The 17472-nt window shown below is 41.0% G+C and overlaps 1 protein-coding gene across 1 annotated transcript in view; it reads right to left on the bottom strand.

Moving 5' to 3' along the window:
- Positions 1-3: 3 nt before the first annotated feature.
- The window catches only part of cacna2d3 (calcium channel, voltage dependent, alpha2/delta subunit 3), a gene marked incomplete at both ends in the record, with an annotated part of 51787 nt that continues 34318 nt past the window's right edge, over positions 4-17472 (bottom strand). Inside the window, 24 exons of the mRNA XM_080728403.1 lie at positions 4-99; positions 699-783; positions 1035-1145; positions 1719-1836; positions 2443-2498; positions 2634-2674; positions 4012-4087; positions 4322-4392; positions 4657-4719; positions 4861-4905; positions 5293-5354; positions 5463-5540; positions 6293-6414; positions 7292-7387; positions 8277-8370; positions 9301-9398; positions 9518-9563; positions 11088-11155; positions 11663-11724; positions 11832-11903; positions 12642-12725; positions 15367-15441; positions 16158-16238; positions 16483-16554. Coding sequence (XP_080584529.1) covers positions 4-99; positions 699-783; positions 1035-1145; positions 1719-1836; positions 2443-2498; positions 2634-2674; positions 4012-4087; positions 4322-4392; positions 4657-4719; positions 4861-4905; positions 5293-5354; positions 5463-5540; positions 6293-6414; positions 7292-7387; positions 8277-8370; positions 9301-9398; positions 9518-9563; positions 11088-11155; positions 11663-11724; positions 11832-11903; positions 12642-12725; positions 15367-15441; positions 16158-16238; positions 16483-16554 — 1872 coding nt within the window. The remainder of the gene's footprint in view (positions 100-698; positions 784-1034; positions 1146-1718; positions 1837-2442; positions 2499-2633; positions 2675-4011; positions 4088-4321; positions 4393-4656; positions 4720-4860; positions 4906-5292; positions 5355-5462; positions 5541-6292; positions 6415-7291; positions 7388-8276; positions 8371-9300; positions 9399-9517; positions 9564-11087; positions 11156-11662; positions 11725-11831; positions 11904-12641; positions 12726-15366; positions 15442-16157; positions 16239-16482; positions 16555-17472) is intronic.

Here is a 17472-nt window from a genome sequence, read left to right as displayed (position 1 = left end):
TGGTCACCTGCTCATGAGAAACGCTAGCAGGGGGGAGCACAGCGCTGCCGTGAGAGCAGAGGAGAGGCCTGTCGCTGAGCCACACTCCATGGCATTCTCCTGCAGAGAAGAGAAGATGAACTCTGCTTAACATTTTGTCTTTAAATACAGAATTGAACAGCAGTGCAATGGCTCCCGTCACCTGTCTTGCTACAGAGAGAGTACAGTCATTCACCTTTCAGGAGGCCAAAGGGAGAGGTAGTTATCACTTCTCCCTTAGACAGGCGAGAAGTGATCGACCCCCCCCCCCCCTTTCTTTCCCTTCTTTACTCAGTACATATAGTGTTTTTATACTTATTGAATGTCTTTGGTGCTTCTTTATATGTTGATGAATTGAATACCTAGAGGACCCCAATGGAAACAAGACCGCAAGGACATTTTTGATGTAATCCTTTTAGACAAATTGTTTTGGCTATACTCGTGCTGCTTTACATTTCTGTCTAATAAAATATTCAATCAATTTTTCAATCAAGTTTTGTGTTTGTGCACAGAGTGAGTCCACGACGATCTGTTACAAAGAAAAGTAAAGAAAATACATTCTGTGAAAGAAAGAAACTATATATAAAACCACTTTCCTCTGATATTAGATAATACAGTAGTAAACATTCCCATTCAGTTGCAATTCATGACATTTATAATTATCATAAGCATAGACTCACCTCAGCGTGAAACGGATGACACGATTCTGGTTTCTTCCTGTCTTTCTGAAACTTCAGTCTGTCACATTTCAGTGACTCATTGTGTTCAGAGGGGTTAAGGGTTGAAGAATACACATTATGTAGAGTCGAGAACATAGCTAAGTTCAATCATAGTTATACTATTATTAACTACAACATGTTGACGAGACAGATTTGGCGTGATGTGAACCTAACAAACTAAAAATCTCTAAACTCTTTAACAACATATTGTGTTATTTAAAACTAAATGAACAGGTCTGTGTAAACTAAACAACGTCTTATCACCGGCTCCAGTGTGATCTGGATAAAAGGATATACATCACTTCGATGGGGTCCATGCTGACTGCAGGGGCAGAGCTGCAGTCACACTTATTATCCACCACCACCATGAAGAGGTTACTGCTGGGAATCTGCTGGATGACAAAAGACCTGCAGCAGAGGGACAAGAGATTAGTGGTGTAAAGTAACTACAGTACAGTACTTACTTACAGGACAACTCCGCACTAAATAACATCTAGGCTCATTTTCCTACTTATATTGATCCCAAATGACTGTCCATGGGGTCTGTAGGCAGAAATGCCTCTGTCGCTCAGTTTCCCCAGCAGACACCAGCAGCCCTCATAGCATAGAGAGGAGCCCATAAGTCTATTGCTACTTAAGCAATTTGTTGCGGTCAAAAGTGTTTTATTTTATGAATCTGTTATTAGTTGTCATTGTACACACATCCATGCCTTGGTTGTCCCACATGACCCGTCACAGTCTCCTAAGTCATGTTTTGGGCTGAGCATTCGACACAAATGCCAATCAAAGTGACTGTACTGGCCAATCACACTGCGTCTTTTCCGGGACTTGGCAAAACACATAACAGCATAACATCGTTTAGCAGACTACGGCTATGTCAAAAGTAACTCTGATAGACACCATACAGTCCACCGCTGTAGAATTCAAGAAAATATTGTAACAAAAGGTATTTGTAATTTCTGAAGTAGTACAGTAGGTTACCTGACGCAACCCTCGCAGTCTATGTTCCCTGTTGTCTCTTTGATGGTGCGCTCAGAGACAAAGGCAGGATACATTGTATCACATGGAACCATCTTGGTTTTACCATGAGGCCTTTGAGCTGAAAACAGGAATATAGTTATTTATTTTCCACCATTTACCAAACTCACTCAGATTTGACAATGCAAGCGCACCCACACACCCACACACCCACCCACACACCCACCCACACACACACACACACACACACACACACACACACACACACACACACACACACACACATGACAAGCAAAGAAAAATACCATTTACAGCATAAAGAATAATCAACAAACTGACTGGTCAAACATTGGCCAAATTGTCAAATATTATAAGAAAAAGGCAAACATTTTGAAAATAGACGATCTACAAGCTTACAATGCCTGACAATGCGAGGCGCTGTGAGCTTGGCTTGTAGATCTACTATTTTCACAATATTCATCTGTGGAACCGAGTCAAACGCCTCAGCTCCTACAATTCCGAGTGCTTATGGGTGTGGGAGCCTGGGGGGGGGGGGGGGGGGGGGGGGGGGGGGCGGTCCCCAGTTAAAATATGATTATTTTCGGGGTCCCCAGTTAAAATATGATTATTTTGGTGCTGTGTGTGTGTGTGTGTGTGTGTGTGTGTGTGTGTGTGTGTGTGTGTGTGTGGTCATGCAAACACACTCTATTGCGATGTTCACTTTTACCTTTCACATTCAGATCAACATTCCACCAGCTGTAGAGATTAAACTCCAGTAGAAAACTGTAGACAGACATAGAGCAAACATGTATTGAACACAGTGATTATTGTCTATTAAGATTCATAGCAGTTTGGTAGCAGTGCACAAATAAATACTTATTCTTATTGGATGATTGATGGTGTGTGTGTGGTGCTTACATAATGAGCTCAGTCAAAAGCCACCTCACAACAGAGAAGGGCTGAAAGACAGAACAGAGACAGTAGCTTAAGGCAGGGGTCTTCAACGTTTTCAGGCCAAGGACCCCTTAGTTGAGAAAGAGATTCCATATAGTTTCAACTCTCTCTGAGGACCCCCTAGGGTTCCCCGGACCCCCCGTTGAAGACGCCTGGCTTAAGGATCTGTGTTTATTAGTTCACATAATGTCATTTTCAGTGGTGTAAAGTAACTAAGTATATTTACTCAAGCACTTGTACTTAAGTACAATTTAGAGATATCTTTAATAGAAGTTTTTCCAATTTTCTGTACTTTTACTTCTACTCCACTACATCTCAGAGGCAAATATTGTACATTTGCTCCACTACAATTATTTGCAAACTTTATAGTTACTTTGTAGATTTTGATCATTATTACAAAATATACATTAACCACTTCAGCCCTATATACATTTCGGCTGATCTACAAGATCACAATGCGCAGCGATGCAAACACATTGTGAGCTTGTAGATCTGCTGTTTTCAAAAGATTTGAAAACTTGTGAAATTGGACTCTACATTTTGACTTGTAACAGAGTATTTCTACATTGCAGTATTGATACTTTTACTTAAGTACAAAATGTGAGTACTTTTTCCACCGCTGGTCATTTTTTAGACTGCGGTGCTATACCCTGGCTTGTAACGTGCAAACACAAAGACCTTTGACCACAAGCACATGATCCATCAAGCCTGTGTGGTTTCTTATCAGTAAGGGCTTACGGTTTCAAAATGACTAAAGAGGAAATGGGGGACGTGAGAAACCTGAACTGAAACATTCACAACGAAGAGTTCAAGTTAATCTCCTTTACTTCCCTTCGTCTCTGTTCAGTTGGTCACCTTGCTTTTCTTAAATAGCAGACTTACAAGCACAGTGTCGTAAGCTTACATTAGATTGATTATTTTTATACTCGATTGGTCTCAATAGAGACATTGAAAGTGCTTCTCGAAGGCACACTACATAGTGAGTGACTGTACCTGTTTCGTTTAACAACTATATGTTTTGCACCTGTAACTACTATGATTTGATTGCCGGTTGTATTATTGTGTTATTTTTCAATGCTTGTATTTGTGTCATATGCTGTGATCAGGGTGTCCTTGAAAAAGAGAGGTTGCTCTCAATAGGCCCCCATGAATAAATAAAGGAAAAAGAAAGAAAAAGAAAAAATATCATTTCAAGTATACAGGGGGAAAAGAGCGAACCAAGTACAGAGCTGACGCCGGTCAATTATTGATTAGTTTACAATGGGTTTAAGTGATTAACATTCATTGCCTCATGCGTGATTCTGAGCTTATTTGCTCAAGGTATGATGCTGCTTGTACTTACATTTGATAAAGTGCGTGAGCTGTCACTGCTCCCAGCATACTCTTTACAGAGGGCCTGGTAATCATACAGAGTGATCCTGCAGAAATGTAGGAACACAGGGATCCATGGTTTGTAATGTGCCGAAAACACACGCAGGCATCCAAAATGTATAATGTGCTGTACTGAATGTCAGGGCCACGTTTACAGCCACTACTTTTCACATCTTTCCAAAGAATTTACAGCAAAACTAAGAAGGTTGGTGAATGGATCATTTAGGAAAAGGAAGGATTGTGGGTGTTGTTGTTTTTTTTTTCGGTGGGGGGGGGCTGACCTTTTGAAGGACCCCATTTGGAGTAATTTGCTCATGACAGCACCCTCCACCTCTCCAAAGAAGAGCCCTGTCTAAGAGAGAAGTTATGTCAAAACACATACATACTGTAAGTACACACACACACACACACACACACACACACACACACACACACACACACACACACACACACACACACACAGGCACACGCACGCGCACGCACGCACGCACGCACGCACGCACGCACGCACACACACACACACACACACACACACACACACACACACACACACACACACACACACACACACACGAGCCACAGGCATGCACGCACACACATAGGCACAACCCAATACCTGAGTGTGGTCCTCTGTGACTAGAATGAATCCATTGTTATCTATGAGGTAGCAGTTAATGTCCTGTCAGGAGGTTGAAAACAGTTAGGTCTGGTTATCAAGGAGACAAAACATTACAGTAACAGTAACGGAGAGAGAGAGAGAGAGAGAGAGAGAGAGAGAGAGAGAGAGAGAGAGAGAGAGAGAGAGAGAGAGAATGCTTACCTCGTTATCACAGCTAATACTACATTTCCCATCCAGAGCTGCACACTGATCAGAAAACAGTAAACAGTTCATTTAGAAGTGAGTATAGTAAAGTTTATCATTGATGTTAGCAGGGACGTGCAGAGAATGTAGATAAGCTATGTTCGGGGCACGACCCCGCACTCTTTATCTTCTGAAGATGCAGCGTTACAACATGGATTTCTGCACAGCGGACAAATTCTGCTTTCAAGACGGAAAAGAAAGTTTGGAAAAAGGCAAATCTCCTGAATGCTGCCTTCGGGTATGGCATGGAAAGGGGGCATTTTGCAATTCTTTCACCGTAGTAAATGCTGCATCCATGGTCTGGAGAGGGCATTCTTTTATAGATGTCTATGTGTGTAAGTGCCTGGACTTTAGCAAAACAGTGTCACAACAACAGTCTGTATAGAGTACCTGTCGGCAGGCAGTCCAGAACTTCCTTTGAAAGAACTCCAGCTTCATCTGGATGCCCACAGCTAATAGAAGACATAGGAAATCATATGCAATCCACTGCGATTAAAATATAACTAATAATGAATGAGTTGTTAATGTGAAGTATGAATGTTTATTGTGAGATCCTTTACCAGCAACAATGGGAGACTTCCTGTCATCCAGGAGCTGAATAGCAGTGCTGGCCAAAACCACAGTCTTGTTAATTTTAGCTGTCAGAGGGAATAGAAAGCAAGTGATCAGATAATGCTCACTAGATGGCGCCACTGAACCATCTAACTGTCAAACTGAAACAGTGCTTAAACTGATGTAAAACATACTCATTGTCATGTTCCTATTCAAAACTTAATAAGGAATATAGTCATATAGTCTGGGAAATGCATAACCATATCATCACACACAGACAATCGTCAATTATTTTGTATTTTGAATGCTTCAGTTGATGTTGCACTACTGTTTTGTAATGTAGGCTACTATTTACATTATTACTAGGCTACTACTAATTTGTAGCTGCACTAAATGTTGTATTGATTCCTAGATCAGTGGTTCTCAAGCCTTTTAATTTCAAGGACCCCCATAACTGTGTGAGTGTACACATGGAACCAAATGGTTCTCAGAGTTACAGACTTGTAAGGGTCCGTTTGGAACCCCCTCAAGAAACCCAGGGAGTCCCTGCTGGACCCCACTTTGAGAGCCACATCTGGATTTCGTGGCGTGGCCTACATCTGGCCTACATCTTGGCACAAAGCGCTCAAAGTTTGTTGTACGCCCAGGGTCACATTGACCAAGCTTCGTGGGATGCTTAATGAAATCATCACACGAAGCATGAAGGCACATATGATACATCGAGTCGACCACCCGAAACATACAAGTTGTGGGTATTGGTATCTGGGAAAATGGTATCGGTACATCGCTAGATGTAACCAACTGGACCTGTAGCGTGTGTTAAATGTATTGTGCATACCTGAACCAAAGGGAATGGAGTAGACAAAGGTCCCAGGGACCTGCTCCGCTGCTCTCTTGTACCACAGAGGGAAGTGGTCAGCGTTGAAAACCCCTTCTTTGTCCTCCGCTGTCAGGAAGTCTCTGAGGACACACAAATGGACGGACAGGGGACATGCATTTATATATACCGTATATCTCGTCGTTGTCGGGTGGAAACCTTGTATGTCGAAAATCGTTCGTTTTGAATTTATCATTTTAACAATGAATTAAACTCGTGAAAATATCTGATCTAAAAGCACACTCGCGAGGCGTTGTGTGCTTGTAGATCGGCTGTTTTCACTAGTTTTGTGCGACAGTCTTGTATGATGAAGCAGGGCTTTGCTTTACCAAAAGACGTACACATTTTAAACTTGGAGATACGAGGTTACTGCCCGACAGTGACGATATTTTACTTTTTTAACCCTTATTTATATACCGTAGGTGACGTGGCTGGCACCCATTTGAGATACAAGATCTCTTACGAGGAAGCCCTGTTTTGTTGAATTTGAGTTATGTTGAGTGATGGGCAAAGTATTCAACCCCCAGTACATCAGTGAAAGTAGATACTTCTGAATATTACTCAAATGCGCAAAGTGAAAGTTTTCAAGTATTCTAAGTATATGCTCTAAAATAATTAGTATAAGTATTCAAAAGTGCAAATTACAAAGTACATTTTCTTTTTAATTTCAATGTATTAAACTGTACATCGGGTTGTGTACTTAACCTTGCCATAATGTTACTCCAAAGGTGGGCAAGTAATCAAATATAGTTGCTCCATTGATTAGAAATTGATCATTCAAAACGTAGTGAGCTTGTAGATATGTTGTTTACCCATTGAGCGATATACAGTACTGTCGTAAGACGAAGTCTAAGACAAGGCATTCATGATTAAATCCATCAAGTAAAGTGGAACCAAGCACACAGGGAGGAAAAAAACTCACAAAAACATTATTAGAAAAATGTTCTGTGTTCCACTCACTGATTGGAAAGCTGCTCAGGGACAACAAACAAGTTGGTCCTGGACAGGCCGGTGCGTGTACCCAGGTAAGCAATCTCCACTCCTTTGTCTGAGTTCCTGGAGGTGTCGGAAAAGATCAATGAGTTTGTGGCACAAGGTCAAAATCACTGCTTACCTTCTATGTGCTTTTACAGGAGGGAAGGAAAGTCTCACAAGAAGGGAAGTCTCAGAAAAAGGTTCAACACCATGGGTAACGCAGATCTATTTAGAGTATGTTATTAAAACAATTACCACAGTTGAACTAAGATTCCTCTTTCTGTATAATCCGGGTTTTAATTCAAGTACATATTGTTCTCAGAAGAGGACAACGGTGAAAAGGCTCACAGGGCATAGGGGTATACATACTGGTAATCAGAACACTCGCCCCAAAACCTTTTTTTACACAGAATGTTCCCCTCAGCGGCGGAACACTCACCCTGCTTGGCACGGAATGCTCGCCCGCACGGAATGCCCGTCCGCTTGGTGAGAACCGACTACAGCCCCTAATATTAAGTGCCGTCTGAAGCGGACTTGAGCCACGAGAAGCAGCGCCGAGCGAGGCTGGTGAGTCGCCGTGCCGAACGTTGCGAAGTCCACTTCAGCGTTCGACATCCCGATAGGGACAGAATAGCAAATCACTGCAGCCCCCTAGTCTCGGTACCCCCGAGCAGAGTCCTGAACGGGTCCAATTTAGACAACCCACACCTTCACCTGCCCCACGGACCCATCAATAATCAGACCTGTCACCCATTTTAAATCAAAATCCAAACCAGACCTGTCCCGCCCGTTAAAATATGTACCCGTTGTCCGCCCGTTACCCGTGATTACATGCAGTAAATATCCTACAGACAGTCAACTAATGCACTCAAAGCCCACATGGAGATTTCCATTTACACCTATGTTGACGCTACCACAGTAAACTCAATCACAGTCCCAGTTGCTGTTGTTGACAATAATATGTTCTTACTCTGACTTGTTGAGGGCCAAGCTGGTCCAATAGGCCTCCAGTGGAGCTGTGACCACAGCGTCAAACAAGACCTCCTGGATCAGTTCTCTGTTGCCTGCAGCAGATACAGTCAGTAGGACAGGCTTTATTTAATGGTCTGAATGTATATGGATCACACTGAGGGCTCCAATGCGACCGATGCTTTATTGCACCAAATTACTCTGTAACGTTTTGATCAAAAAGCTCTTCATCTCAGTTTGAGGAAGAGCTTTGTGCTCGAAAGGACCACAATGGAAACAAGCCTACGGGTTTTCTTGTGTTTTTATCCTTTTGAATGTATTTTCAATTAACTAATCAATCAATCAATCAATCAATCAATCAATCAATCAATCAGCACCTGCCCAAACTTGGGTTAGGGATGTGCATGTCTGGCCTCTCTTTTCCAGAATGTACTGTACGGTATATGGACCCACAAGAACTCGGTTCCTACTCTACCTATTGTTTTGTCCATTTTTGTTTTTGTTCAAACCAAAAGTAAAGACAAAAAAGCCTCTTTATCTTTTTTTCTTTTTCTTTTTTTTTTTTGGTCTCTGTAAAGTGGTTTATTTCGTTGTTGTGTAGGTGGTGGTTTTTTTGCACTAAAAAAAAAAAAAAAAAAAAAGTGCCAAGATGTCCTTACAGGGCCATAACATGTAAAAAAATGTGAAATGACAGCGAATTTTGTTTCCTGGAAGATGAGTGCATGTTAAATGACTTAAATAAAGTATAAAAAAAAAAAAAAAAAAAAAAAGAACTCGGTTCCACTTGTTCTCTCTCTTACGGGTCCCTTTTTAAATTCAGTGTTAAATCAAGATTATGCAGTGGAACGCACTTCAATACTGGGTTGTGGAGTCTCATTTGTACTAATCACAGTTTCATGATTAGCCCCTTCATGCTTCATGTGATGAATAGGGGTTTTGATTAATTTCACTCTGTATGATTATATGGCGTCTGATGCTGCGTGTAACCTAATTAGCTTAGATTATTCAACAAAGATGTCACTCACAGTTGAGGTGTGGTTTGCGTCCCGTCAGAAAGAGCTTGATGGCTTGGATCTGGGTCAGGGAACGATGCTCATTATGCTCCAGAATGTTGCAGTAAGTCCTGTAGTCCAAGCAAGAGCCACACTGTTAATATCAAAGGCCACAATGTCCCTGATGATTACAGGGCAATAACCTATATAACGCATGAATGCCCTTCTCCATAACCCCTGCATGCCTTACCATTCATCTGCCAAGGCGACATCTGGTTGTTCCAGATCGTGGAGCCCTGAAAAACAACGTGGACATTCAGCGATGCTTAAGTAATCTTCAGTCTGGGTAGACTGATACATGCCCTTACCTTCCAACTGGTACAGATACGGAATACCAGAACACTCGCCCCAAAACACAGTCGCCTCGGGTGTTCCGTCTATCCGGCAGAACTGTAGAACGGTCTCTGCCTGGTATTGTTAAACGTATAGCCTTGGAAAACTATGCCTAAACGGTTAAACCTAACAATATTCCTAAAGGAATTGTTCACCCCCAAAATTACTTGATTTCATGGATATGTTTTAGTTTTTGTCGCATTCCTAAGTCAATAATTATTTTGAGGAGACTCTTTGTGTCTCCATAGGGAACCACTGCTGGTCATCAAATAATTGGCTTAGGAATGCGACAAAAACGTAAAAATATCCATGAATTCTCCGTAGGGTGAATAATCAATAGGAAAAAAATGTATATTTACATATTGTTTGGGTGAGCTATCCCTTTAACCGCAGTAAAACAGAATACAAGAACCGACCCAGTCGTCAGTGGAAAAACATGAAGGCGAGTGTGTTTTAAGGAGAGCATTCCGGTTACCCAGATAAGCAAGTAATAAAAAAAATCAACCAACGAACTCGTTTCCTACAGAGGATCGCCCCAATGGTCAACTTCAACACATTGAAGACCATAGCTGGTGCAATAATCCAGCCCCTCTTTGACTACGGAGTCCACGTATGGTATCGTGACGCCCCACAAGCCCTAAAAACTAAACTCCAAACAGCCCAAAATAAACTAATTAGGGTCCTGCTTAACCTTCCCTATCAGACTCACCTCACCGCTACTCACCAGTTAAGAGTGGGGTGGCTCAGAGTAGATGACAGAGTCAGAGTACAGCAACTTGCAATGGGCCTGGTGTACAAGATACACTACACCACTATGATACCCAAGTACCTGTCAAAATACTTTATAAACGTTAAGGATGTCCATAATTACAACACCAGAGGCAGTGCCACAGATCACGTTCAACCCAGAGTCAACTCAAAGAAAGGGTCAAACTCGTTCTTCTGCTATACCACAAAAATGTGGAATGCCTTACCGAAGGCCATAAATGAGTGTGGATCACTAGCATCCTTTAAAATTGCCCTGAAAAACCACTTACAGGCAGCAGCCGTTCGCAACTGGTAAAAACCTAGCCCAACCCTACCCTCCCCTGCCGCTTCCTTGTATATACTTACTGTTTGTTTAGACTTACTGTTTTCTTTTTTTTTCTTCTTTTTTTTCCCCCTTTTCTTTACATATCTACTGCATAGTACTGTGTTCTATTTGTCTGTCATTCAATGTTATATGAGATACTTTAATGGTTTCCTGTTGAAATAAGCTTAGTCTTTTCATGGATCTCCTTTTAGTAGACCTTGTACCAGTGAACTGTACCGTCATGAAACTGTACATTTTCCTATGCAAACTTCTAATAAAGCCTTCAATCAATCAATCAAAAGCATTAAGCATCGTGACATTTCTCAGCATTTTAGTCAATAAGGTGGTGACATACCTGCTTCAACGGACACATTTCCCCTGAAGAAGTACTTCCCATGACCTCTGGATAGAGCCACTCCAACACTACACACACAAACAGAAAGTAAGAATGTTTCCTTTGAATTAGTTCAACATTCAAACTAGCCTTATATTAAAAACAAACAGCAAATAGACCAATCAACCAGACGAATAGTCATCATCCCGAAGATGCGCTTTAGTAAAAAGTTGCAAATTCCAATTCCAAACCACAGCAGAAAATAAACTAAACTCTTATGGTAGCAAAACATTTAAAGACTTTATTTCAAGGCTTCATTAGAAGAACAATGAAACCATGTTTCAGCCTATACCGTTTGGCCAACATGGCTTTTATATTTTGCTACCAAAGGAGCTGCTATTGTCTTTTTCCTTTGGTTTGGTGTGAAAATCATGTGTTGAAGTTAAGTCATAGTTGGCCTTCATCATTGGTTTTTATCTTTTATCTTTTTAACTCGAGACATGAAATGACAGGCACACAGTCATTCTAACTGGAAACAAGTTCAAGCAACTATAGAAACACTATCTACTGTACTGTCATAAGACTTATTTTTGCACCTGAACGGAGTTCCCTTGATGTCTGTGAAATAATAGTCGTTGTGCATCTTTAGGAGACGTTTCTGCAAGAACATCAGAACAAGGGAGATTGCATTAGATTAGGGGAATGAACAGAAAGACAGGCTCTCGTCTGATAAGAAAATACTGTATATCTTAACTCCAGTCTCACCCCTTTATCCACTGCTCTCTTTGCCTCCATGGAGAAAGTCCCTGTCCTTCTATTCACCATCGCATTGCGCAGCTGAGAGATAAGACACACACATCGCGGACACATTGTTACTGCACAGTAATGTGTCAATTTGTGCATTTTCAGAGTTAAATTAACACTCCATTTCTAGCCAGGCAGGGTGCTAGAAGCTCAAACTCCACTTGATTTAATTTCGTTCAAATGTATTGCTGTTGCACAAAGACTCAAACCAGTTACACAGTTGAATTCACAATCACGCATCAGTTGCAAACGTATTATGCAACATTACTGGTATGTACGTATTATGTGCAATAGCTTCATGTCTGTGGTTTTCAACCAGATGTCCAGGGACAGCTAAATTGTGGAGAGATGGTAACCAAATGGACCCTTGTGGATCTTTAACTCTTGAGAGTGTAAAATTAAACCAAATTTGGTTTAATTTTCACATGGTTTAATTTTCACATCTAATTTCATTTTACAATTATATAAATTATTGTTAAACATCTGCATTACTTAAGTTACAAGAAGTCTACACAATTAGAGAATGTAGAAGAATTGTTATTCTGATCAACGTTTGCCTGTTATCTCTACTAATGGCACCACATCAGCATGGAATTGGGGACAAAATCTCATCCAACGACAACAACATTGTCTTGGGTCTGAGAGGCTAAATCTCATCAAATGGTGGTCCATGGCTCAAATGCTCAATATTAATGGACTTGATATGAAAAGGGTTGAAAACCACTGCTTTACAGTATGTGGATGAATGTGAATGAGCTTCCAGAAACATACAAAGTCGTCCTTGTCTTCCCACTCCACTTCAGAAAGATCCACACTGCTGTACAGGGGTTTTCTCCTCTTCCGTCCATATTGGTACTGCACAGAGGCACACATCAAGGCACAAGGGTTAGTAATCTGACTCGTCAACTGACAACACATCACGTACATTTCTCAGTCAAATGGATCAAATTTCAACCACTTAAACCCTCTATTCCTAGAGACACGGACTTGAGAGCTGTACTCGAACCGTTTCTTTTTTTTTTCTCCATCGACACCAAATCTACAAGCTTGCAGATTATTTGGGGCAAATGTTCCCCCCAGAATAGGCATGCTGAGGTTCAAGTGGTTAAATGAATTAAGCCCCCCAGAAATGTTTAACTTTAATGTGATTTTATGTGACCCGTCATATCGCCTGGGATTTCCATCAGCCCTAATTTGGTTTTGTGACCGTGTGTGTGTTTCTTAATAATGTTTAATAATAATGTTTAGAAATTATATGTTTCACTGAAATATATAATACAATGCAACGGCATATGAAAGAATTGGCATAACATATTTAAATGATAGGTAGTGTAAGCAATGTTTGGTTAAAACAACGTTTTTTTGTGAAATGTTCCGATAGTAATCATTGCTATTATAGACTAGTGTGTTTGTTCAGTATCAGCGGTCTCCCATCTCTCCAGCTCTTCAAACTGAAAATATATTTTTTAGGTGGGTTGCCAATTTCATCCAATCAGAACTTCAGAAGTTAGTACCCATTGTTATTCTTCCATTTTATAGTGATCCAGTTCCAATTTCCTCTGCTCATTTCCCGTATCCCAGGGTTCCCCAATAGGCGGCCCGTGGGCCATTTGCGGCCCGCGGGGGGCATACTGTCAGGCCCCCAACAACCCCAGTAATAATGGTGTTATAAGAGCAGCAACAACACTAGTATATCGTCATTGTCGGCTGGAAATCTCGTATCTCCAAATTTGTACATTTTTTCGCAAACCATACAAGGCCGTCGCACAAAAGTAGTGAAAACAGCAGATCTACAAGCACACAACGCCTCGCACCGCGAGGCGTTGTGTGCTTGTAGATCGGCTGTTTTCACAAGTTTAAATAATTTAATAAATTATAAATTGAAAACAAACGGTTTTGGACATACATGAATTTCACCCGACAACGACGATATCTGAACTGTCGCTGGAGTAGCGGGAACGCCGCCGTCGGCCCCTGCAATTTTGTGGCCCTCGGCTTGGTACCCTAGACATAATTCGGCCCTTGGGGGAAACTAATTGGGGAACCCTGCTGTATCCTGTATGGATTCCCTCTCCTGGTTGGATCAAATGTGTATCCTGACCTGAAATACCGTTTACTAAAGAGCTGGAGTGACAGAGAGAGCCCTGTTACTAAACAAAGTCACTCTATCCAGCAATGATTACTCGGAATGTAGCGCCTTTTGACACTTATTTTAACACAACAAAAAAAAGCACATACTGCACCAGGTAAGATAAACTATCTTACACAGGTCTAAATCAATACCAAAACACACAGGAAATGGACAGGTCTGACATACAGTAGCTACGGTACTTTGTTCCAAGCTTCATAACAAGCCAACTACCACAATCACAGCACAGTTCTTATAGGCACATAGAGACGCACATATATATATACAGTCTATAGTGACACAGACTACACAGTGACAGTATATAAGACACAGATAGAGTTGCACACACAGGGTTAGCACTAACACAAACAGATCCACTAAAACACAGCCATAGATCCAGTGTGTTAACCCAGAGTCTGTGGTCTGTGGTCAGGGAGTGTTCAGTTACCTCTGGGAAACCTCAGGCCAGCCAGCCCTATGAGTGGCCCTTATCCCTGCATGCATACATCAAAGGAAAAGGTGGGGATTACAGACTAACCAGCAGTGGTGTCAAGTACATGTAAGTACATTTACTCTAGTACTGTACCTTTTGAGGTCTTTTTTTATCTTTAATGTCCAGTTTGCAATACCTTTACAGCTTTACTTCTACTCCATTACATCTCAGAGGCAAACGTTGTACTTATACTCCACTACAATTATTTGAAAACTAAAATTACCAGTTACTTTGTGGATTTTGATTATTATTAGAAAACACACATTACCCACTTCAGCCCTACCGTTATATACATTTCGGCTGTTTGAAAATAGCCTATCTACAAGCTCACGCAATGCGTCGCTATGCGACTCACTGTTAGCTTGTATATCGTCTATTTTCAAATGGGTTTCTTTTTAAATACATTTTATTAACTTGAAAAGTTGTGAAATGGGACATTCTGCATAATGAGTACTTTCTACTTTTGTTACTACTAAGTACATTTTGATACCAATACCTTTGTACTTTTATTAAAGTAAATGTTGAATTCCGGACTTCTACTTGTAACAGAGTACATCTATCTACATTGCAGTATTGATACTTTTACTCAAGTGAAAAATGCAAGTACTTTTTCCACCACTGCTAACCAGCCCATTGCAGCCTCCTGACCTGTGTGTCTGTGAGCACCTCGTCACAGGAGGGGGCTTTCAGTGTATCATTGCAGTTATTGTGGTATGTACTATGTATGTATACAATTGCTTAGACAACTTTATAAGAAATGACACAGTGGGTGCAGAGAGAACCAAGGGATAGGTCAGGGTTTTTTGTGCAGCTTGGCAATGTCTGGGTGTTAGTGCTTTTGGTGTCTGGTGTTGAATTTGAAGAAAGAAAGTTACCAGTGGTCTGAGGTCCGGGTGCGTCAGGATGTAGCCGTTGTTAGTGATGGCAAATGCATAACCATGGATCCCTAACTAGAGGGGGAAAAACGCGAAAAGTTATGTAAGGTAATGGTAATGAAAGATCTGCACATTGATATCTTTAAAAAAAAAAGATTACTTGATAACCAAACTTGCAACCATTTAATCCTGCACTTTATATGACAACGTATCTACTTGAAAGCAATACTGCACTTAATACACAACTCACTTTATATACAAATTATATATTTCCCTCGAAAACACTGCTAATTTCCCAGTACACGAGCCAAGTGGAACTTGATTTAGTCTTAGTCTTAAATAGACATCCTTTGCACCTTTGTTCTTGTATTTACATTTTATGCTCTGTTTCCCTGTGTAATGTAATGTAATGTACTTCACTGTCTGCCTGCTTTTGTTTTTATATGTTTTTCTGTGGGGACTGCCGATGTAAATTAGGAGACATCTTTGCTAAATGTAATGTTCATTAATATATGTCCCGTCTCAATAAACAAATAAAGTAAAGTAAAGATGCAGCTCAACATCTCATTAAAGCAGTAATACCACGTGGGCTAATCTAATTGCTCACATTCACATAATATGCACATTATGCGCATCAAATGACACACACACACACACACACACACACACACACACACACACACACACACACACACACACACACACACACACACACACACACACACACATACACACACACACACACACACACACACACACACACACACATTTGTCTGAGGCTACCACAGTACCAGATGTTTAGGGATGATGGTCATCAACTCCTGCAGCGGGATGTCTGTGCCTGCCACCCCCAACAGAATACCCTGGTTCTTCTGCATGGAAATAGTAAAGGTTTACACACACACACACACACACACACACACACACACACACACACACACACACACACACACACACACACACACACACACACACACACACACACACACACACACACACACACACACACACAGCTTCACATAATATGAGACACTCAACTGATTTGCTCACTTTGCTGCACTGGCTCACACGTTTGCTCATTCACCCATGCATGAACAGGCTCATTCATTCACGTACCGTTTCATTCTTTGTGCTGAAGACAGGCATGGATACCGTGGTCATCAGACTGGGGCCGGAACTGGATTTCAGCTGTACAAACACAAACACACACACACACACACACACACACACACACACACACACACACACACACACACACACACACACACACACACACACACACACACACACACACACTCTATTATGGCACATATATTATGGTGTGTTATAAATAAATATCATCAAGGCTCTCTTTTTGAACATGCTTCATGAATAAAGGGATCCAAAAATGTTTGGCAAATGAAAGGTACAAAATTATTTCTGAAGACAACAAAATATAGTTGTACTGAATAATGCAATGAAAATATGACAAAATCAAGTGTCGTATTTGATCCATTAGGCTCATTATGTCATCAATTACCACTGATGATTGTTGTGCCCACGTCTAATGGCATGTTTGATATGTAAATTATTTTAAATATGTTTTCATATAAAAGCTGTAGGATGGTGCATTATGTATCAGTTAAGCATACTGATAGGCTACTGGACAACTCATATATGTCACAAGTCATTAGAAAATGACTTGGAAAATGTATATTAAAGCCTGGCTGGCACTATAGTAGCACAAAATTGGATGATCACTGAGGCATGATTGGATAATAATAATGTTAATGAATTCTGGATCCACTCACCATGCAATATTAGATGACCAAGACAAATATGATATGGGATTTATGGAACTAATCTCAGCCACATGTTGCCAAGTGCTTAGATGGAAAACTAGTGAAGCCCTGTATACATACGTAAGTAAACAGTAGAATCCTCAGTGTTAAAGGACCACTTCACCCATTTTTCTTTTTCTTTCTTTAAAATCTTTATCCCACGACTTTGTAACCCATTTTTTACCAATGCAGTGCCAATTGCCAAAGCTGTAAACCTGGGCGCTACTCTCCCTCTGCCAACCTGGGGAGGGCCCCGAACTGAGCTCATGCTTCCTTCAATGCACGA

The sequence above is a fragment of the Nannobrachium achirus genome, assembly GCF_963921795.1.
Source record: "Nannobrachium achirus genome assembly, chromosome: 6".
NCBI classification, from domain to species: domain Eukaryota; kingdom Metazoa; phylum Chordata; class Actinopteri; order Myctophiformes; family Myctophidae; genus Nannobrachium; species Nannobrachium achirus.
This window is presented reverse-complemented; position numbering and strand designations above follow the sequence as displayed.